This window comes from Amaranthus tricolor, chromosome 3, assembly GCF_026212465.1.
Source record: "Amaranthus tricolor cultivar Red isolate AtriRed21 chromosome 3, ASM2621246v1, whole genome shotgun sequence".
NCBI classification, from domain to species: Eukaryota; Viridiplantae; Streptophyta; class Magnoliopsida; order Caryophyllales; family Amaranthaceae; genus Amaranthus; species Amaranthus tricolor.
Window position 1 is genome coordinate 35,266,806 of NC_080049.1, and position 22,931 is coordinate 35,289,736.

The window sequence follows — 22,931 nt, forward strand, 5'->3', positions numbered from 1 at the left end:
GTGTTTGGTGAATTAGTTGGTTGAAACAACTTATGAATACGAATAAATTGTTTTTGAACAAGCTGCTTATAGCAGCGGGTTCAAAATCAGCTGGTCAAACCAGTTAATAAAATCAACTGGTCAAATTCGCCACTATAATCAGCTATCAGCTATCAACTATCAGTCATTTTTCAAACACCATCAAAATAAGTACCAGTAAATTAAATAAAAATAAATAAATTAAAATCCTAAAAGCTCTACTCTATCAAATTCTTGTATATAAGAGTGATTTGTCAATATTATAAATAATAGACTTCCTCATATTGCTACAACTCTTTTGATCTTGAATAGAAACTTAAAGAAATGGAGATTTAATTTAAGAAAAAATAAATAAATGGAGCTTTAGATTAAGGTGTCATATTTTGGTAAAGTTGGTACACTTACTAATTTAATTATTACCTAATTAGAAATAAAGAGTGGTGGGAGACTTCATAATTTGTATTCTAAACTTCTAATATACAAATTCTAACTCGTAAATAATCATATATAAAGACAAAAATAAGTAATAATAAAATAAATAAAAAGATAAAAATGAAAAAGCTTAATAAAAACCATCTCCAATCGTGCTAAATAAGTAGAGAATTACTTAGAAGTAAATAATTGTGATTTAATTAGCTCTCCCCCTTTTAATATGGATATTTTACTTTTGGCACACCTCTTCTTTATTTATTTTCAATCTTAGTTTTTACTCATACTCTATTTATGTATGTTTCTATATTTAATTTTAGGTTTTTATAGTTCAAGTTTAATTTTGTTTATGTCGGAGTTCACACAGAACTTTCTAATACGTACTTGATGACTTTCATTGCATTCTCTGCACAACTTTATCTTTTTGGAGTCTCTTTAACTACATTCCTCCTATTTTCTCTTTAAAAGAGTACGACTATAAGGGTATCATTTGTATATACCATGGCTTTATAAGAGTAAGAGAATCACTAAATGCATGTACAGGCGGATGTATATGGAAACATCGGGTAGCGCAGGCTACCCATGTTTTTTTTATAAAAAAATAATAATTTTTCATTTTCTACTTGGTACTTTCTCCGTTTCACTTTATTTGTTATATTTGATTTTTTATACAATTTAATATGTTATTTTAATAATTTATATATTGAAATATGAACATCTAAAATTTATAAAAAGTTAATTTTATGAAAGTATGCAATTAGACGATTTAAACAAGATCCCACTTGCATATATTTTTTCGTATATATAAGCTGTATATATAAAATAAGCTTGAACGATAATAGTGTCATTAATCGTAACACAACGAGTATTTCAGAACGGAGGAAGTATTTCACTAACTCAATCTTTGATCTCGCTATAACTTGTAACTTATAACTTTGTACGATGCGGTGTGTGGATGATGACATATATCGCCATTTTTATTTTATAATGACAGTAACATAAGATTATTATTGCGATGTTTTACTTACAAGTCAATTTGAAGTAATGAAAAATTTATGGGTTGTTCATTTTACAAGTAAGACTCTGCGAAATTGTTTTATTAATTTACTTCAACACGTTGATGCTACCTATGATTTTGAGTTCTGGACTCGCCACTAAATACAAGGGACTAGAGAATCAGCTTTTCAAAAAAACAAAAAAAAGGACTAGAGAATCAAATCTTTTTGTGTGTAGTGAGAATCGAACCTCTGTCAAAGCCCAAACAAGTAGGTACTTTATATCATAAATACATATTGTTGTATGAAATGATCTCTTTGTAAAACTTGTTTTATATATGGATTAAATAGCTAAATATAAAAAAAAAAAATATATAGATTCCTTATTGTAAAATCATTTCATCAGTATACAATCTCTCGTGATATTATAAATCTTTGAAAACACTTCATAAGTAATTCCATTAGTTTTTTAGCAAATAATAGAAAGTAATATAATTAAGGGAGTTAGTAAATATATGCCAATTAAAGCATATTGGATTTGTCCTAAGCAATATGGATGAATTAAGTTGCTTTTACATAATATGTTGCACGTTAAACATCAATGTCTCATGTACACATATCAAAGGCATTATGTGTACGCCAAAGTGATATGTTGGATGAAAGATACACTTCATCTTCATCTCCACAACTTCTAAAAATATGATAAATTTACATATTAGATATTTCTAAACACGTTCGTTTCTAATAAGAAAATTTTTAAAAGAGGCTAGGCAAAAAAATATGAGTTAACTATGTTAATTGAAAATCTATTTGAAACTAATAACTTGAGTTGGCATTGTAACTCATTAAGTAATTAATTTTATCATATAAACTATATTATTGATAGAGTTAAAATATAATTTAACTTTTAAATTAACCGGTACGAAAAATCTTATTTATTTGTCCTAGTTAATTGTTACCATTGCTACCTCGAGGATTTCTTACTTTGTTACTTAATGCCTATGTTTGGTACTTGTGTTGGATCTCCTACTATGAAAGTGAATAAAGCAACAAAATAGGGTCAATAATAATTAGGGTCCATAGGCTTTATCCATCTCAAATGGTGGAAGAATCTTGCTGAATTCATGTTTTATAGATTTGATCCACACTATTTAAACATATATCAATCTAATAATAGTAAGTATTTTTTAATAATTGTACTTGTTAAGTAAAAATACTTACTATTTTATTATTTTTTAAGGTTGATGCACATTAAAATAGTGTAGATTAAATCCAAACAAAACTTTCTGTATGTAAGAAAAGTTTGAGTTAAACAAATACTTGAAGAGTTTATTGATATCATGCCCAATGAGTAAGTACCAAAAAAGAATATGGGAAAAGCCCTTTGCTTCATGCTAAGAAATGCAAAACTCAATTTCGATCCACCAGGGCCTTTTAGTTTCAAAAGGGAAAATCTAATTATTTCTTGAAAAGTCATTTTGAAAAAGGAATTGGTTTGTGTTGTTATTATAATTGATGCCTACTTTATCTATTTGGTGAAAAATCTACTATTTATTTTATCCCATTTAATGATTATTTTTTATTTTTCTTCTGATACTTCAATTTATTCAGAAAAATTATCGACCTATGTATGTGATTTTGATCCTATTGGCAACGGCTTGATGATTAATTATTAGATAAAAATTGTTATTTGAGACCACCTAGTTAATAACTTATGGAAATTTAGCAATGAATTTACAAGACTTCAATTATGTTTTCCTTTATTAGTCATAAATCACCGATGTACTTGAAAAAAGATGCAACAAGTATTGATTTATAAGCATATAAATTGCATAAAATTTTGAAATTCAATGATTTATTTATATTAATAGAATAGAAAACATAATTTAAAAAAAAATTTTAGATGGATCAATAAAAAAATTGGGTAACGATTGAAACAATCTAAACCTATATTTAATATAAGCAACAGTGCAATTTAATATTCATCCATAATCTACTGAAATAATTATTCTTGTAAAGGATGATCTTACTACAGTAATTCCGCCTAACCAATCACACGTGCAAAAATGAACCGTTAACGTTCTAAAATTCATACAAAAGTAACAAAACCCTACTAAATAAAACCACGTTACTAAGTTTCTAGTAATTAAAATGAATAATCCTGAAACGAATTGAATACATTTGTTCAAATTTCCTAGCTAATTCCGATTGATTCGCATGATTTTCTGGAATTAGGGTTTTCTATATTATGTAAGTTCAATTATCTAAATCTAAATTGATATTCTTTGTTCTCTATTTTAATTTGTTATTTTGATTTGTTGTGTCAATTTATTGAAAAGGGGGTTTATTAGATTGGAGTTGCCATGTCCGAAAGAAGTAAATGGAATATCGATTGATCCAAACCCTAATTGGAACTTCAATGATCTTTTGTCGGAATTGAGTTCGTTGGAATTGAAGCTTAATAGTTATGATAATGCTTCTGTTGATCCTTCTTTAAACCCTAAACCTTTCATCAAAACATCATTTCGGTAAGTTGAATTTCGTATTTGTATGTTTACAATTGAAATTGATATTGTGGGTTTAAGTTGAATCTTCGGATTGTTTGTTTGTGTAGAGAACTACCTAGAGTTGGTAGGTTGGAGAAAAATGAAGAAAAGAAAAAGGCTTTTTCAATGCGCGTCCATGATGATGTTGATGACGATGAGGAGGAGAGGGATATGTTCAACGGCAAAGCTGGAAAATTGGTGCCGGCAAGTCGATTTGGTTGTAATGATATTTATCTCAGGTATTGTTTTTATCATAATCAACTTAAAGGGGTTTTCTGTTTCTTATTTTTGATTTATAAAGTTAAGATGGATGCTTTAATGAATTTGTAAAAATGGCGTTTGAATTAGCAACAAAAATTTTTCATGTTACCATACTCATATCGGTAGACTTGGATATTTTGCGAAACACTTCCTGTGTTTAATCAGGTTTTGAACACCGACCTTGGAGTCTCGAGGGTCCGATTTGGGTGTTTGAGGTAACATGAGAAAGTTCAAGTAACATTGCTTGTTACCTGTGAGAGAATGTGAGAGCTTGTAATATATCTAGGGGTGAAAACATTTTTCTTGAAAAACGGTTTTTCATTGTAATTCCTTTCAATGGAAAATGTAAATGGTAATTAATTTTCTTTTGTTTGATTTGATAGAAAAATTTTTGGGGTAATAAAGATATTGGGGATGGAAAATTTTCCAGCCATGTTTTTCAGTTTAGTTCCTTTGTCAAACCAAACAATGGAAAATGGGAAAATTGTTTCTAGGAAAATGTTTTTCCCCAAACCAAACACCCATTATATGTAATCATTACTATGATATTCACAAATGTTTTTTCTCCAGTGGAAGTGATAGTTCAGACGATGAAGAGATGCAGCAACGGCAAGTTACTGTCATGGATAAAATTGGTGTGGTAGAAAACGCATTCCTTGAACTGACACATGAACACCAGCTTGGCATTAAGGTTTGATATTGCTGGTATCTGATATCTGTACTGCTGCAGTAGTCTCTGTGATTTGTTTCCCTCGAAATTTACTAGAACCTAGGTGCAAGTTTGACTTATGTTCAGCTTTATCTTATGTTCATTCATATTGGTTATGTTGTATGAATTAGAAGTTTATAGTCAAATTGCTACTCGTTTTATCTTGTTAGACTCAAAAGAGTTTTTTTCTCACACTACAGCTTCCATCTTTCTTGTACTCAACATCTTCAAGCTCCCCAATTTTAGTGGCACGTTGTATGAATTATAAGTTTTATTGAGTAGAAGACCGTTTCAAGTTTTTCTGAAAGTACATCCGTAAGTGAATTGACTAATGAACGCAAGAAAGTTTATAATACCTAGCTCATAAAGAATAGAGTAGTATCTTAAAGTGCCTACTCTTTGGAATGTTGAAAGATCACATGTTCATGTAATCTTCTATTGACAATATTAATTCCATCCTCTGTCTATCCTAAATAATTGGCATTGATAATTTTTTGTCTCCCAAATTATTTACACATCTATATTTTCCATGCATACTTATGTTGATTCTGATCCTACATTAAGTGTTATTATTTTTTTATTCATAATTTCTTGGATTTATTGTTTATGATTCCAGGAATGCTAATCAAAGGCTTCATTGTTTTGATTCTTGTATAGATTTTTTAAACAATGGGAGTTATTTCTTGTTGGGAATTCTTTGTTACAAAATTGTTCTTGTTGCCAATGTATGATACAATATTCTTTTTTTAAGTCTTACAAAGCTAGTGATAGTTAGATTTTGAAAGAATGATGGAACTATTTCTATTTGAAGAAAATTAGTGTTCTTTTTGAGAAAGTTTTAACTAAAAACAGTGGCATTCATCACTAATTTGGGAAGGATGGATTAATGCTTTCTCTCTCAAGCTGAAATGAAAGTTTACTTGATAGGAGGAAATACGGAACCAATTATCAGCAGTGGAGATGCAATTAATGGCTGAAAAAGAGAAGTCTGCAACAGCTCTTGTTCAAGTTGAAAAAAGCACTGATGCTAGACGACAAATGGACAAAAAGCAGGATTTGTATTACCAGCGGAAGATGTAAGATGTCACTTAGGTCAATTTGTGATTTTCCTGACTTTATTTCTGTGTATTGGCATTGGCTAGATTTGAGCTATTTCTTTGTTGATCATTGATGCTTGTACTATGTGTTGATTTTCCTTTCATCAATACTCATCACTTACTTACCTCAAAAAAAAAATTAAAAAAAAAACTCATCACTTACATGTGTTAACACTTGACAAGCTACTTACTTTCCCTGTTACTGTCTTGTGCTACCACTACAGTGCTGAAGCTCTTGATAATCACTTAACGACCATTCAAAGGGATCATGAGCACAGGTCACAAATAGAAGAAAGAAGAATACGAGACGATGCTGCACTTGAAGAAGTGAAAAGAAAAGAGAAGGCTTTACAGGAAGAAAAAATGCGTCAACAGAAGGCCAAGGAAGAAGAAGAGGTTGGTATACTTTACATTGTCATTACGATAAAAGACGTTTAAGGAGGAGTGGGAAGAAAAGTTATACATCTAACTCTCTAGATGATAAATGGGCCTTTTCATTTTTTTCTCTAGTTTGTGTCGCAAAGAAAACAGCTTGTTGCTTCTGCTTTCAATTTGTATTAATCCACATGCTGCAGATGCTTTTATTTAGTTATAGGAATTGAGGTGCTTTTACATTCATCACTTGGATTAATTTTTTCCTTTGGTAATGTGCTTGGGTTTTGTTCCAATAACAGCATGATGTAATACACCAGCCTGTGAGTAATTATTTAGAGAACAATTATCCAGAACCGTGGACTAATTGAACGAGAAAGAGATTTAGAGTTTAGAAAGAAGGCAAAGAAAAGAAAAGTAAAGACAATGATGAATGCAGTTTTCGAGCACTGCTGCTCCAACCAAAGACTTCTTATTATATTTCCTGCCTTTTAAATGCATTTACATCCTTTATTTATATAGGCTGTCCAGCCCTAGACCCTACAAACTTATAACAGAATATTACATCCAACTAACATTAAAAAACATTTCTGACTAACTACTGCCAGCTGCTCCCCTTTCTTGATCCTCCTATGATATGTTTTTAATATGGGCTTCTCCACCTCATGTACAACACATGAGTTACAAACTAACTTTCCCATTGGCTTAAGAGTAAATTTGTTTGTCTGTTGAGTATTACGTGCTTTCGTTTAATCTCAAAATAATCTCGTTTACGCAATCATAGACATTTTGACTGAGTTTACAATATTCATCTAGGGAGTTGTTTATTATGCATATTATGTATATTTTTTGGATGCTTAGTTCTGTTTTGTATTCTACTTTCACCCACTTCTTCCGTGTGGTGCAGGTTAGACGTGAGGCTGCTAGAAGAGCTGAATTTGAAAGAAAAACTGCTGAAGAAGCTGAAAGATTAAGAAAAACAGCTCAAGAAGCTGAAAGATTAACCAAAGAAACTGCAGAAAATTTGGCCAAGGACAATTCTGCAAGGGACTCTGCTAGTGCGCAAACAGGCAACAATTTGACCTCAGAATCAAGCTCATCTGCTCCAAATGTGCCTAAGGAAGTGAAGTCGGGAGGTGATACCACTTGTTATAACATCAAAAGAATTGTGTGTTGGTGTAAATTTTACTCTATATGCGTTCACTTGTGCCTGATAAAGCATTTAGTGTGCTGATTTTTTTTACACTTCTTTTCTGCTGGGTGAAGGGTTATACATTTGTTATTGTGTCCCCAGTCCCCATAACGCATCTAAGTATTTCTAGCGAGGCTTGTGAAGTAACCTAACCGCTTGTTTGGTGCCCTGAAGCTTGGTATTTATTATCTGATCTTTGGTTCAATGATGTTGTTTATTTTATCTTTATTAGAATTATTTTGAAAACTTGCAATTGGAATGTTAGATATAGGCTACTAAAAAGTGTGCAATATAGAACTGTGGGCATGAGTTGAGCCACTCATAACAAATTCTATAGTAGTGATTACCTTTACCACTTGAAAATTAAGATCCACAAGAAATAATGATTCTGTTAGATACGTATTATCTTAGGTGTAATGGAGGACTAGCATTTTCTCTTGAACTGTGGAAATTTTATATTCGTCAGAGTTGAGAGAACTAAGACCCATACAAAAAATAATCTAATTTGTAATGGAGGACTGGCATTTTCTCTTCTTGAAATGTGTGGAAGTTTTATATATGTTAGAGATGAGGGATTAAGACCATCCAAAAATATTATAATTTATTAAACTTCAGCTTGTACAGTTGAACAACTTAAACATTTGTAACCTCTAATACTCACACGCATGTTCCATTTACGCACAGATTGAGCCTAATTTATCAACTTTCTTTGATGTTTTGTACCCCTTATTATTGCCTTGTTGGGATTAAGGCTTTGGCATTGTTGTATCTGTTTTCCGATGATGCTGTTTTCAGTGTGTTAATTTGACTGATGCCAGAAATTATGATCAACTTCCCTGATCGACCTGGACACATCTTGGAGAAAGTGGTGGATATTTACTGTTGGATTCCTATTGAAATTAGTTGGTGTTGTAAATGTATGCGCTATCCAAGAAATTATATTTCTGAAACATGGCTATGTCCTTAATTGGCTGAGTCTTCTTTGAAGCTTTGCTGATTCTCATGGTGCATTAATCAGTGTGTCTATGTCCTCTATTTTATGTTTTGATTCAAGAGGTCAGCAAACATTGGGTATTGTCTTTTATTTTATGTTCTGACTCAATAGGTCAGCAACATTAGACTTAGTCTTTAAATTTTTAAGTAAATTTGAAGTAGTGAAATGGTGGATGTTGACTTAAATCCACTCTTCCTTGTTCAAGGCTTGCTTGCAGGATTGAATTTTCAAGTGTTTATTGTTTAATATGTAGAGTGGATTAACATCAGATAGAGAGAAAACAGAAAGTCTCATTATGATAAGTTATATCTTTAAGTTTCGTTCTTGGTTCTAACCATCTTTAAGTCATTTCTTCCCTATATTTTACTGTTCTTTTTCGTGGTGTTCTGATGTTCACCAAAATTCGACCACAGTCATTTGTCTGTCATTTTGATAAGTTATTCATTCTTCCTAGAAATTTTAGGGCGGAAATGGTGTATTAAAGGTTTAACTGATTTTTTTGCCATGCTTATTGTTGCTAGTTATAATAACTGATTGAATATCATCTAGTCAATTTAAGCTTTTATATTTGAAGACTGAAGGTATGCTGCAATGTAAATGGTGTCAGCTGGCCCATTAATGGTTAAGAGATCTACTAGACCTTTTCTTATATATTTAATAGCATATTCTTTCGTTATTTAGAATAACTTCCGTATCTGTACACCGTGCTTCTGACATGTGTTATACCCATTTTGTTTCGGGAGGCAGTCTTAGTTCTTAGTCTTTTAATTAGACAATGGTCATACTGATTGCAGGTTTACTTAGGGCTGCAGAAAATGCTCTGAAGCTTGAGGAGAGAAGGTGTCAGATTTACAAGGAATTACTGGAGAGGAATCAGTCTATCATCTCTGCTTCTAACATGGTAATGTGACCATGATCTTTCCTTAAGTCTATGGTTCATTTTCAATCCTTTATGTTTAATTTTGGTTTGTGTATGCCATGATCAACTCCTGTGTAACTCATTCTTTTCCTTTTCATTGCTGGTAAATTTGTTGGAACTTTGGCCAAGCTCACAACATTGTTTTACACTTCTACTTATTTCTAGGAGTAGTTAACCAATATCCAAGCATAAAGTGGTTCTCATAGTCTATCCATGACCGCACTGTAAAGACTAAAGACTAAAGACTAAAGATTTTTGAGATACCATGACCATTTTTCAGACTATACACTACGGTGGTATTGGTACTGTGATTAGTAACCGTTAATGCCAGAAAAAAAAAAAAAAAAAAACTAATGATCATACCCTTGCTATGCCAATCAATCTCTCTCCTTCGGCCTAAGCACATCAATAATGTGAGTTGGTAAGCCAATATTATTTAAAAGGTGTGATTTAGGTGCCGTAAAAGAAAGACTGAGATCTGAATGATTAACAATGTTGTGTTTCTAGTCTTTAATATCTCAATAGCTTCGGTTGTTTGCTTTTAATGGAGTAAAAATTCCTAGTTACATCACTTGTCGTGATGTTAAATTCGGTTATATTCACGGTCAAAATGCCGTGTTGTTACATAAACGCGTAATGCCGATATTTTACCGTTACAACGATATTTCACCATTGCAACGTTATTTGTCTCCCCGTTAAAATTTCATTAATACCCAATAACTTAAATCATTAAGATAACCAAACTGTTACTCATACTTTTAGTTGTTAAACAAAATAATAAACGGATAAGTTATTTATACACTACAAGTACCTCTATAGTGCAATTATAACAGCTATGGATATTAGTGGTTAAATAATAAAAATGCAATTATAAATTCAAAACTCACCTTATGTGATTTCTTTTCAAAATTCACACCGCATCTGCCGTGATTCAATATTGCCCCATTTAAGGCATTTTTCTCAACATCACCACAGTTTCCGCAAGCACAAGTGACAGCAGTTTCTTGTTTTAGGCTAGTTCGTGTAGTTATCATTGAAGATGGATTAGTGGAATTTAATTACACCTAACTCCTTAGTGAGTTTTCCTGCTTCTCTTTTCCCTTATGGATTCCTTCCTCAATGACAATGGGGCCTGGAAGTTCGGGGAAGGTTGGTTAAGGATTCTTTTATCAAATTATTTTAGGAACTTTTCTATTTTTGAGTCAGAAGTCAGAACAGACAAGGCTGATTTCAATCAAATTAGCCCACATAAAAAAGATTCACACCAGACCAATTTTTTTATTATTGTGTTTATTTTCAAAATCTGCATACCTGATGAGAATAATTCAGTTAAGGCAAGAATTGCTTATACGAGGCCAGACCGCCAGATGATACTAAAAACATATGTCCCATCCTGAAGAGAACATGCTCGTAGTTGTCATTGGGGATTTTGTGGATATGATAGTGTTTGAAACTTAGTTGGTGAACATCTCTGTTATTTCTCCGTTATCTTCTCCTGCTAAAGCTGGAAGTTGTTATATTGTGTGTGTGCGAAGGGGGGGGGGGGGGGGGGGGGGGGGGATATTTGAGGGTTGTTAAGGTGTGACTATTGAAATGTTTTTAAGTTTCGAACTTAAAGAGTCATCTCATCCACTCATTAAACTTGTTATTTGAAATATGTTGCTGGACAGGACTTGCGCCCCAAAAACCGTGAAATTGGTAGGCGGATAAGACAAGTTAGCGGATCATTAGACAGCGTAAGGTATGTCTTGTTCACTAAACAAATTCTTTTATGCTGATGTACTCAAGCGATAATCTGCTCAGAGATTTTTCACCAGGTTTGTTTGTGAGTATTAGTTTAGTTTAGAATTTGGACGCCTTTGTTACTTGGACTGAGCTTTGAGCATCGATGTTGATCTCTGGTCAGATTGGCTATCTGAACACCTGTAGTATCTAAGTGAAAGACAAGGCCAATATTTTGGAAAATGTGCATGTTTTTCAGTCCAATTGAATTCGTAAGTATCCAGTATTGCTTTAGAACGCAAGTATCCACCTCAATCCAGCTTGTTCTTCAAGATAAAATGAATCATATTTAACCTTTAAGTGACTTGGACAACCAACCACGTCCAAGAGTTTCTCCATGTAGGATATCCAATTTTCTAACTTAATTGGATCTATTTCTCCCTGTTAGGTCCTTAGCTTGTGGGCCGCCAAGCGTTTGTATTATTTGCTCTCATCTTTGCCTGAGCCATTAGAAGACGGTCTTTAATTTCCATTACCGTCCTGGGTTCAATCCCAAGAAACTTCTTGTGTAGTTTCTTGGCTCAGAGTTGTTCTCCCTTCATTCGTCATGACCTGTATTCATAACAGTTTATCCAAACTTAAGGATTTCAATAATATTTGTTAAATCAACCACATCGATCTGCCATACCCAATTACCCATTCTTGCATTTTCAAATTTCAAGAATGAAGCAGCAAAACACATTTATAAATTACAAATATTCAACAGTACATTCAATAAATTGTTCACTAAACCCAGAATAATACATGAAATTAAACTACCATAAGCTACAAAATTCAATCACAAGGTAAGTTTTGCACCAATACATATAGTTGAGGATACATAACTTCAACATAGGAATACATTGAGATCCTGTACTAAACAACAATAAACTCTACTATCTTAAACTGATGTTCTCTCCTCAGCCAAATGGTATTCTGCTCCCAGCAGCGAGAAATAGATCCAGTTAAGTTCGAAGATTGTATATCTTGCATGGAGAAAGGTTAAATATGGTTCATTTTATCTTGAGGTTAATGCTGAATTGTTGTGGAAAACAGCCAAATGTCTCCTCCCATGCTAATGTGACCTGGAATGAAATTGTTTTTAAGCTGAGAGATAGGTTTTACCCACCATCTATGCAAAGAAAGCTGGAAATTGAACTTCTTCAACGGTCTTAAAGATGTCATTTTGTGCTTTTTCCAAGCATTGTTTTTCTATTTAGGTTAATACTGAATGGTATTGCTGTTTTGCATTTTGGTTTTTTATTTCTTCTAGTCAATCATTGTCAAATCGTAAGTTAATTCGATTTTACTTCTTTGCTTTCCATTGCTATTAATTGAGGACTTTTAACTTCTTATAAACTAAAAGAGGATGTTGTGTGTTGACTTTGGTACTTATTTATGATTAGTGAAGTCATTTATATTTTATTTTTGAGATCAAAGGGTAAATTGTATTGTTGTGCTTGCAACTAACGATGGTGGTTCGTGGGTGAAATAGTTGTTAATATTGCCTAGTGGCTAGTAGTCTAGTTTATATTTATGATGTTAGAATGCCTTATTGATATATATGTTGTAATTTTTTGAAAATATAAATAAGGAAAATATTTTCTTCGAATATATAGTAAAGGAAAATTGGGATTAATAATCCGAACTTTCATTCATCCATTGGAAAACTTCCGGCAATTTATTACTCCAGTTTTAAATATAATATCAATCTAGACAAACATTGTCTTGCAGTTACTACATCTGATGTGGCATGATTTTTACATTGATAAGATTGGGTGTCTTGACCTTTGATTGGTGTTGATTCTGAGATACTTGTGTCTTATGTCCGGGAATATTTTAAAGCGACCACTGGAGGGCTAACTTCTCATTTATATGTTCTTTAAATATGTTTTGTGCAGTCTATTAATGCTCTGAATGTTTAAAATTTGCAGATCAAAAGTAACTGCCCTGGTGAAGATGTTCAACGACCCTTCTCTTCCTCAGTCTATTACAGTAGAAATATTTGTAAAGAAGGTATTGCGAAAACTACTTGGCAGTCTTTAAGTAATGCATACCTCACCTCTCCCTCACTAATATTCTACTTCTTGCAATGAGATTCCTTTTTGTATTACATATGTTTTCATAGACAACTGCTCACAATAACATTGACTTAGCCTTAATCTCAAGAATATGGGGAAGCTGCATGTACGAAAACAAATCAACGTAAGAGATTATCACTAACAAAGAACATGCTTTTTTCAGCTTTTGATACTTGATGTACAACTAAGAAAATCAATTCCAATGATCATCGACATGTACTCTCCTCTATCCATTTCTATCTATTGTCATATGTTCCTATCCTTCACTCGTTTATCTTGGTCTACAGTGCACCCCTTACTTTTCTAAGTTTTTTAAAGTTTTCAGCTTTCACCTTTTTGACTTAAAGCATCTTTCGATATTCTTTGCATATGATCATATGATCTTGGTCTACAGTGCACCTCTTACTTTTCTCTCATTTGATCTGTGATGTCTCGGACTCCAATATCTTATCTTATGTCTTCATTTTGATTTAAGTTATGTTTGATCATCCACCTTTACTAATGCTTCCCAGCTTCCCCTTTTGCTTCTATAATGATCGCTTTGAAAAGCCTAAAATTCTAATTTACTACTCATATACGGACTATAGTATGACTAGTCTAATGCCAGTTCGGTAGAATTTTTTTCTATAATATTTAGGGCACACGGCTGCATAATATGTCAGTCGTACCTATCTATTTGAGTCGCCCACGTTGAATCCAACAATTCTAGATCAATTTCTCGGGTTTTGTGAAAATTGAGTTAAGGTACTTGAAACACTCACTTTGGAAAGACTTCCTTTGCATTTCACACTTCTACTTCAATCATTTACTCATTTTATCCTTTCCGGGACTGCTACAAATAGGAAATGGCTCAAAGAAAGACATTGAGAAAATTATAGACTAGTCTTGATTGAAAATTTTGGTGCTCCTCCATGTGTATAAGGTTGGTTTGTACTTTCTCATGCATATCTTGGACTATTCACGATACTAATTTGCTTATGTAGCATACCTTTCTTTGTCTTAAATAACCAAAGTGTTTGTCTTGCTACTTGTCCTACTCCTTTTTTAGATCCATAAAAATTGTTATAAACGATTGAATGGATATAACTTTTATGATTCTAATGTCTACCCTATTTTACTATAATGTCAATGTCTAATCTGATTGATAATTAATTAACGTCTTATTGTGGTTTAGTACTCCTCTCATTTCTACCGCCTTGGGTATTATGTAAACCTCATTATTATATAATACAAATAAATTTAGTATAAATTTGAACTTAAGCTCACAATTTACTTGTGGACATTCATTTATATTATATCTGCTGATTCTGCTTACTAATAAATGGCTAGTGAGCAGTCTTTTGATTAAGGAAAGCCCAAAACACGGCTGCAGGAAAATCCTTTGAAAGTTAGTTTTATAGATATCAAAATTTGATGTTTACTATCAATTCTACCTGTTTTAATTAACCATCAGTAATCCTTACCCATTGATAGGAGTTAGGACTCTTGACTTTTGGAAATACTATCTGCATTGACTTGAATGTGCATCAACCAATCTGTAGATTCCTTTATTTTCTTCTACAGTTATCTTGTAGTAATAAGCTGATGTCTTTTGTATATTGATGGTACAGGTCATCTCTACTTTTGAAACGTCAAACCCAGATGCAACTACTTTTGCATGTGCCCATGTTATAGTTTATATTAGCGCACAGGTACCTCTTCTTTTCTGCCGTTTATATTGAAATTCATTCATCAAGTTTTCTCTGGGCATTACTTAGGGCAATTTAAAACTCAAAGACAGGAGTGTAAGAAACTAAGAACAGGAGGGATATTAACTTATGAGAATATACTTTGCCACTTTGTTATCTTGGATCACCCTATAATAAACATGGCCCTGATCTCCTGTTCATGTTTTTGTGGCTATTTGCTAATGAATCAGGTCCCAGTTGTCATGGACTGCCTCCTTGCTGAGTTCCACAAAGCTTGCATCTACACTGTTCCGAAGCATGTAATGTACTCAAAGGTAACCATTCAGCACAAAGTTTATTCAACACCCTGAATGTTAATTTGGCTTATTAGGTCTTGTGCCTTTTACTGATCATGTCATTGTTTGTTTTTCTGACTTTTGAATTCCTTACTAGGTCTAATGATACTTGGGACTATTTTAATGCATATTTCCCCATTCATCCAAGAATCATCTTGCCATATTAAACTGGTGAATTAATCCCATTTGATTAGGAACATTGTTTAGAAGCATTAGTGTTAAAGACCTTAAAGAATGATGGCACAACTTACAAATAAATGGTACTCCTTAGTTTTATATAATGATTATGTTGATTTTGTCTCTGATGAAATAATACTAGTGTTTGCAACGAGAAATGCTGATGCCTTTTTTCTTTTCATACAGACTGCATTCGAGAAGCCAGCTTATTTGAAAGCTATTGGCTATCAGGAACAAAATGGGGAGATAGAGAGCAAGGATAGCTATCTGGAAAGAGTAAAATGTCTTATGAAACTATACGGGGCACTAGTTCAGGTACCCTCTGTTTTATTTTTTCAAAGATGCCGCAGTTCAAAGTTGATTTGCTTTTGATCATCAAATTAGAACAGACACTGTATACTACTGCTTCTTTTGCAGACTGAAGCTGAAGGAGCTCAGAACATGCATGGCTTGGAAGAAGCTTGGGCTTGGCTTGCAAGGTTCTTAAATCGTCTCCCACCTAATAAATACACTGCCGTTGCACTCGAGGCTTTCCTAAGGGTAAGTAGTCCTTTTTATGAATATATACATTTATACTCTTGTTAATGTTCAAGAAAGAGGGAGTATGCTTGTTTTCTTGATGATGCCTTTCTGATGCAATATATACTGTTTTATTTTGTCATTCTATGCACTCAGATGGCAGGGTTTGCTCTTCATAGAAAATATGGATTTCAGTTTAGGAAGATACTAAATGTCATTTCTAAGGAATTTGTGCCTGCACTGAGTGCGCATGAAGACGCAAGTGTTATGATAAATCTTCGGGATTACATAGAATCTCAGGAGTTTCTAAAGGAGCCTGCAGGATGGCGCCTTGAGGCTACTGTGCTGTCGAAAGATTCCATTCCAGAGGTAGACCACCCTCAACAGCAATACTATCATACACAATCCAGACGTTTCACCTATCAAAGATAGTTGATGACAAAAGCATGTCAGAGCCTTAATCTCAAAAGATTGGGATCCTAGTTGATGAATTGGTACTTTTTTAAAGGCGTAACATATTAGATCCAGAAGTATAGAGAAACAAACGAGGTTTGCTCGTGATTCGTGAAGCTATCTTCTGCTGTGTGGTTTTAAGCTCATGAAACACTTGGTCCTCAAATGAATTTTTGCCGTAAGATGTAAAGCATATAGGTGTCGCACTATTCTTTTTCGTGTAATATGCGTGATCTTGTTCTTGTAACTTGTAAGAACTGAACTCGGTTTAAAATAGAGTTTTGAGGGTAGCATGTGTTTATCTCTATTTTAATAAGGTCGCAAAAAGATTTGAGGTGTCATCCATGTAACTTCGTCCAAATTTGTTTCGATGATTGTATTTTTATTAGTGAAGAAATTATTGCTTAATCAAAGCTAATTTAGTTAACTTGAATACACGACAGGTATTGAAGCTTTCATTAATGGACTTTAGCATTTGTTTAGCATAGTCCATCTGTGTTATTTTGTGTTGCTTAAGGGAGCATTGCAAAAACTAGGTAACTGTTTATAGTTATTAGCTGCAAATATAATAAAATTGTAGCAAAATTGACTCCATATAATTATTTGCATTTCTTCTTTACGTACAGTAATGTATGTCATCAAGAATCAATAGGATAAATTTGAGTACATTTGAACCTTTCAAACATCAGCTATGCAAATATCTGCAAAAATCGCTCCCCATAAGGATATTGGCAAGTTGTTATTGTTGTTTCTATGAAGATGGAATTCCTTATTTAGGTAACAGAAACAATAAAAGTATTTACATCAATTTATGGTTTCGTCAACAGAGACTAACTACAGGGAAAGCTAATAGACTAACAAGAGCGCCACTTGTGGACTGGTCCGGTGAGAACAAATGAAGCCAAGATGAACAAATAAACAAAGACAACTTTACATAAATACTATCTTTCAACATTTTGAGCTCAGATGATGCAGCTGAATCATTCACTAAAGCGGGAATCTAAGCAATCAACTCACAAATCCATGCATCAGCGTTCCCTGTTAGTCGTTGGGCTAATCGTTGACAGTTTTGTAAGTCTCACATCACTGCATCAGTATTTAGCACGAAACATAAATTAAACATCAGGATGATCAAAATCAGATTTTTGGACAATTATTTAAATATGCAAGGGTATTTGCTGATTGGCAAACCAAACAAAAAGAATACTCACCATCTCTAAAACTAATGGGACGATACTACTACTCAGGCTAATATTACCACCTAAAAAACTTCATAGAAACTGAAAAATCTTTTTAGTAAAGCCTTATTCTGGTCTCAATAGAACGTCGGCAAATTGGGCAAGCATCCAGAAACTCTCCACAATCGCAGCATGTCTAAATGAAAAATAAACAGATTGAATTGAAGTCAATACATGAACTTGTTATATGAAATTATGGATAAATATATGACAAATATGCTTCAACATGTTACCTGATGCCCACAGCCAAAAGCCATATTTTTAGTACTTGTGATGCAAATAGGACATAGCTGTTCCAAATTAGGAAAAATAAAATTAATCTTTTCTTTCATGACTGACAGGACATGGTATTTCAACTCAGTGATAAAAAGGCTACCTGGTTTTCATGTGTAGAGGTTGATGATGGAGCTGAGGATGAGGTAGGACCATTATAAGCAGTAGTCGAAGATGAACTTGTGGCAACTCTAGTTTCTGGTTGCGGATATGCTGGAGCACTCTGCTGAAAATTACTTGAGCGGGAATATGACTTCATGCCACTGTGTCCAGAAGGAGCACTGTATCGAGGTGGAGGAAGAGAAACCCTGTCTGGACAATGTCCAGTTGTACGACTGCTTGATAGGTATATATTATTAAATCAAAGTTGTGTTTTACATCTTTCAAAGTGAATAAAAGAATAAACAAGGACATATTACCCCAATATGCCAAGCTCAAGAGTGGCTTTGTACTGAGAAGGTATTTCCATCAAGGCTGAGAGTGCAAATTCTGTTTGCTTTTTTGATGTGTCCATATTCTTTGACATGATTTGAGTGAAATTCACAAACTAACCACAGAAAAAGTTTGGATAATTACTTTCATTGTCTGATAAGAAAAGAAACAGATCATCTATTTACCATGACCTCATCCATTGCTTACTTGAAAATTATCAAAAGCTCGAGAAGGAATATTATCATCGAATTCCCTCATCATGTCCCATGGACCATCCCCCACGCCAACCAGCACTATTGACAGTGGATATGCACTAAAATTTATCAAGGAATAAATTTGGTTCAGTAAAATTCATCAAGATAACAAAAAGTAAAAGAGGAAAATGTCTTGGTAAATATGACAACAGCTTTCAGAATTCACCTTGCTTGAACTATTGCCTCAATTGTCTTCTGCTCTTGTGGGCTAAGGTTGCCTTGCTGTGTATCAACACTCCTTGTGACCTGAATTGGTATTAAACAAAAATTAATTATCAAAATGAAAATAATTCAAGTGGAAAATAGCTCGAAAGGTATTAGAATTCTCTGAAATCTGAGTCCTAGTATAAGAAAACATGTCATGAATAGCAAAAGCAAGACAAATTTAAAATAAAAAATTAAAAAAAAAAAGTAAACAAAAATGAAGATCAGTTGTAACTGTATAATCCAAGGGTCGTATATACAAAAGATAATGTAGTAAAGGTTGATTTACAGAAGTTTAAAGGATACCTTTAGTACTTTTTCCAACGCATAAACTAACTGCGTTTTCGAACAAGTTTTCTGTATTGTAAGATGTTGGCTCGTTGATGTGTAACAATAATATTTTTAACGTAAAATTTAAACCAAGTTATACTATGTGGGTTGCTTTTATAACTATTGTAAACTAAGTAGAAAATGAGACCAGCAATGAAAATTTGCATCAGACGAGAATTATGTTATATTTACTTTAAAAACAACTGTTCAATTATACAAAAAGGAAATTTATTGGGAAACCCCACATCTAAGACTTGGGCATCTCATTGATATACTAAACCATTCATTGCAACATTCTCAAACAATATCAGCTATAATTGGGTTAGAATTCCCTGTTTCCTCCCCCCCCCCCCAACTTTACACACTGAGTTTTTGAAAGGAGAAGAACTCCCTTTGCCTGATCTCTTAGACCCTGGCCTGACCTAAGATATACCCATCATCATCAATCAAGAGCATTATTCTGCTCTTCTCTTACAGATGGTATTTGTACTAGCAGTTCAACGTGGCTTAGCAAGTATGCAAGGGTCTCTGGTTAATCAGGAGGTTTAGAATATCTGTAAATAAAGTCACTTCAAGAACTCCTTATTCTTCTTTTATAGCTGATATTAGCAACTCATTTGGTTCCTAGCCATATAGATAGTGTCAAAGTGGAAATAGAAGAACAATGCAACACCCAGGATTTTCGTACCCCTAAGAAAAATAAGCTGGTCTACAGTTTACACGGCAGTTCCTCTGGACATGGAACGACCTACAAAGGTTTATAAAAGTATAAGATGATGGCTTACTATTGGCAATTCTCTTGCTCATTAAAGCGTATGTCTCCTATTGATCCATCAATTCACCAACTCAAATCCTAGCAATTCTAAGCGGTATTTCTTCAATCTTTTACCAATGGGTAGGTGAATAGTGACCGCACTTCAGGGTTGATTTTACATCACAATACATTTGTATCAATTTCCATTTATCATCAACTATCAATAATAGCATATCGGGTAAAATTTTACATCGTTCTTAGAGTGAGATGTACAGTATTGTTTCTACACACACATGCGCAAAGGTTGACAAAGTCTCTTTGCTACTTTCTCTTTGCCACTTTGGCTTTGCTTTAACTAGTAGTAATTTCCTCTCAAAACAAATTTGATACTAGTGCATATTCTCAAGGTATCATCGTTCAATAAAAAGAAATCAGGTATGAAGTTGTGGGAATAACCTGTCCATCTGCAATGATCAGCAACACATGATATTGACCACCACTGTGCTCAACAATAGTCATGGCCATTTCGATAACTGGTGCAAATGAGGTTGGTCCTGCATAACAAGATCGGGAAAACGAAAACCAATTGAATTTATATCTATTGAATATCTTCTAATCAAAATGATTCCATTAAAATAAAAGGAAAGGTATTAACCAGCAAGCCGAAGCTGAGGGACCAACTCTCTATATCGCGAGAGAACTTCCTCAAATCCATGGCAGTATCTATCATTGTCATAGAAACTGAAAACATCTTGATCATGAGTTGATGCTGTGGAGACAAATTTTATAACAAAAAATGAGCATTACACACACAAACACATGCACACAATCCAAAACGCAGCCACCCAACTATTGAAAACATTTACCATCTCCAAATCCATAACATGGGATCAAATTGTCTTCATCAAATGCAGATAAACTTTGTCCAATAATTGATATAGCTTCTTCATAGGGATTTAACTCATTTCCAATGTGATGAAGACTTCGTCTATTGAATGATTTTGTACCTTTAGCAGAAAAATATAAAAGGACCATTTTTTGTTAGAAATAAAATCACAAAAGAGAAATATACGTTTAAAAAAATGCAAGTAGACCTGTCCACTCATTGCTCTTTGTAAAGTCAATGCCAACAATTAGATTGGATGACTCCAATCCTGCGTGTGCCAGTGCTGCAGTAACCTACAAAGATGTCAAAATATCATCTACATCAAACACTCGAGTTCAAAATCATGAACAATACATTGCCATAGTAAATATTAATAGAAAGTAAAGCCAGAATATTTACAAAAAAATATACAGAAATAGTAGGCTAGCTATATATGGTCCAAGCTTGCTATTTTCTGTGTTATCTCGAACTCAGCTGTAATCAACAAAAGAACCTAACAACCTTTAATATTAAGCACATGTATTAAAAACTAGATAACATGAACATAATCTCCATGGTCTGAAAATTTAACACGAATATGTTTTGCAGCAGCGAAAAGAGAACCATCATTAATCATAAGCAAAAGAATATCAACGCTTTTTTAAAAATAAACCAAGATGGCTAACCTCGTCCAAGGTCCGGTAGTTATCTTCAATCCTTGAATATTTCCTTTCTAAAGTCTTCTTGGGCCGTGGAGCGCTTGGAGGAGGTGGTGCATAAGTGCGAGGCAACGGTGAAGGCACATACTGAGGATGTGAAGGGGTATAAGTCGGTTGTGGGCTGTAAGCTGGCTGTGGTGGATATGGAGACGATGGTGGATACCCATAGCTTGGACCATGATCATATGAAGAAGACAACGATCTACTTGATCTATTCTTCGAACTGCTAGTTCCCATTATATCTTCTACCACACCACTTCTCCAAATGAAATATACCAGACCCACCAAAAATATCAACCAAAGAAACATAAAATCCGAACTTCAATCTAGCTTCACTCAACCCACTCTTAATCAATATAAAAAACGAACCAACAACAACAACAACAGCGCTTCAAGTCTTCAGGCCAACAATGATTGCACCACAATGATTACAGCCCCAACTTTTAAACCTAAATTATGAATACAAAACAACAATGATTGGAAAACTAATCAAACAAAAACTGCCGAAATCAATCCATATAATGTACCTAAATCTAGAAAACAAAAGAAATGGTGGATAAATACAACAAAGCAAACTTCTACAACAAACACTTTTCTAAGTCTTCTTTTATATTAGAATTGAATTGTACACCAAAAAGTCATTATCTTTCTCACCTAAAAGTATATTAAACCCAATCAAACAACCACTTGTTAAAAAAATCAGAAGCTCCATGGAAACTACCACAAATACAATGAAATTAACCCACGTTTACCTAAAAAAATGTCAAATCAAATAATTATTAAAAAAAAGAGAAAATTTCTATGTACTTTCCATCAATCACTTAGCCTTTGTCACGTAATCTCATATGTAATTCATTTAGTTCAGTCAACAAGTCATAATATTTAAATCAAATAAAAAATTCAAGATAATTAATATTGTGATTATCCTCAAATCTCAATACAGTTACGAAATCGAAATGTCAACATTCAACTTGATGATAAAATCATATAAATATATAGAATTTGCATCAGTCTTAATCAATCGATTCGCCATCAAAAATTGAAACAATAAAGCAACAAAACCTTGCATTAAAGTTTAAAAGAAAAAAGAAATTGAAAGTGTACGCACCTATGTAGACGAACTGGAATGAAAAGTTAGAGAGAGATGATCTTTTGGGAGGAGAGAGAAATAGCGAATTGGATAGTGTTTACATCTAATGAACTGCTAATGGAGTTTTAGTCATTGTGCAAAAAATTATTCATGCGGCAAATGACAAGAGGAAGTCACGGAGGTAGAATTGACTTTAGAAAGCATGTGAGATGTGACAATTGTATAT

General features: G+C 33.4%; 2 protein-coding genes across 2 annotated transcripts; one reads left to right on the top strand and one right to left on the bottom strand.

Moving 5' to 3' along the window:
• The first annotated feature begins 3,507 nt into the window (after positions 1–3,507).
• LOC130808783 (mRNA export factor GLE1) lies at positions 3,508–17,004 on the top strand. Its single transcript, XM_057674273.1, has 15 exons — positions 3,508–3,692; positions 3,782–3,970; positions 4,057–4,227; positions 4,820–4,940; positions 5,886–6,034; positions 6,280–6,451; positions 7,335–7,563; positions 9,408–9,514; positions 11,203–11,273; positions 13,228–13,309; positions 14,985–15,065; positions 15,293–15,376; positions 15,761–15,889; positions 15,992–16,114; positions 16,250–17,004. Coding segments are annotated over exons 1-15 (1,986 nt in total). The 5' UTR covers positions 3,508–3,690; the 3' UTR covers positions 16,526–17,004.
• A 232-nt stretch (positions 17,005–17,236) lies between these two features.
• LOC130808784 (E3 ubiquitin-protein ligase RGLG5) lies at positions 17,237–22,931 on the bottom strand. Its single transcript, XM_057674274.1, has 13 exons — positions 22,724–22,931; positions 21,583–22,064; positions 21,126–21,210; positions 20,898–21,038; positions 20,687–20,800; positions 20,488–20,585; positions 18,910–18,989; positions 18,697–18,802; positions 18,477–18,604; positions 18,161–18,392; positions 18,018–18,074; positions 17,758–17,920; positions 17,237–17,632 (listed from the first exon to the last, which is right to left on the bottom strand). The coding sequence occupies exons 2-12, from the start codon at positions 21,922–21,924 to the stop codon at positions 17,840–17,842; spliced, it is 1,464 nt and encodes a 487-aa protein (XP_057530257.1). The 5' UTR covers positions 21,925–22,064; positions 22,724–22,931; the 3' UTR covers positions 17,237–17,632; positions 17,758–17,839.

What these genes read in the sequence shown, in the direction of transcription:
- LOC130808783 (XM_057674273.1), top strand. An exon ending in TGTAATGATATTTATCTCAG is followed by an intron (nt 4,228 to 4,819) that starts GTATTGTTTTTA and finishes TTTTTTCTCCAG; the next exon opens with TGGAAGTGATAGTTCAGACG. An exon ending in GGATCATTAGACAGCGTAAG is followed by an intron (nt 11,274 to 13,227) that starts GTATGTCTTGTT and finishes TAAAATTTGCAG; the next exon opens with ATCAAAAGTAACTGCCCTGG.
- LOC130808784 (XM_057674274.1), bottom strand. Translation starts at nt 21,924, where the DNA reads ATGTTTCTTTGGTTGATATTTTTGGTGGGTCTGGTATATTTCATTTGG. An exon ending in ACTACCGGACCTTGGACGAG is followed by an intron (nt 21,211 to 21,582) that starts GTTAGCCATCTT and finishes ACATCTTTGTAG; the next exon opens with GTTACTGCAGCACTGGCACA. An exon ending in AAAGAGCAATGAGTGGACAG is followed by an intron (nt 21,039 to 21,125) that starts GTCTACTTGCAT and finishes TTTCTGCTAAAG; the next exon opens with GTACAAAATCATTCAATAGA.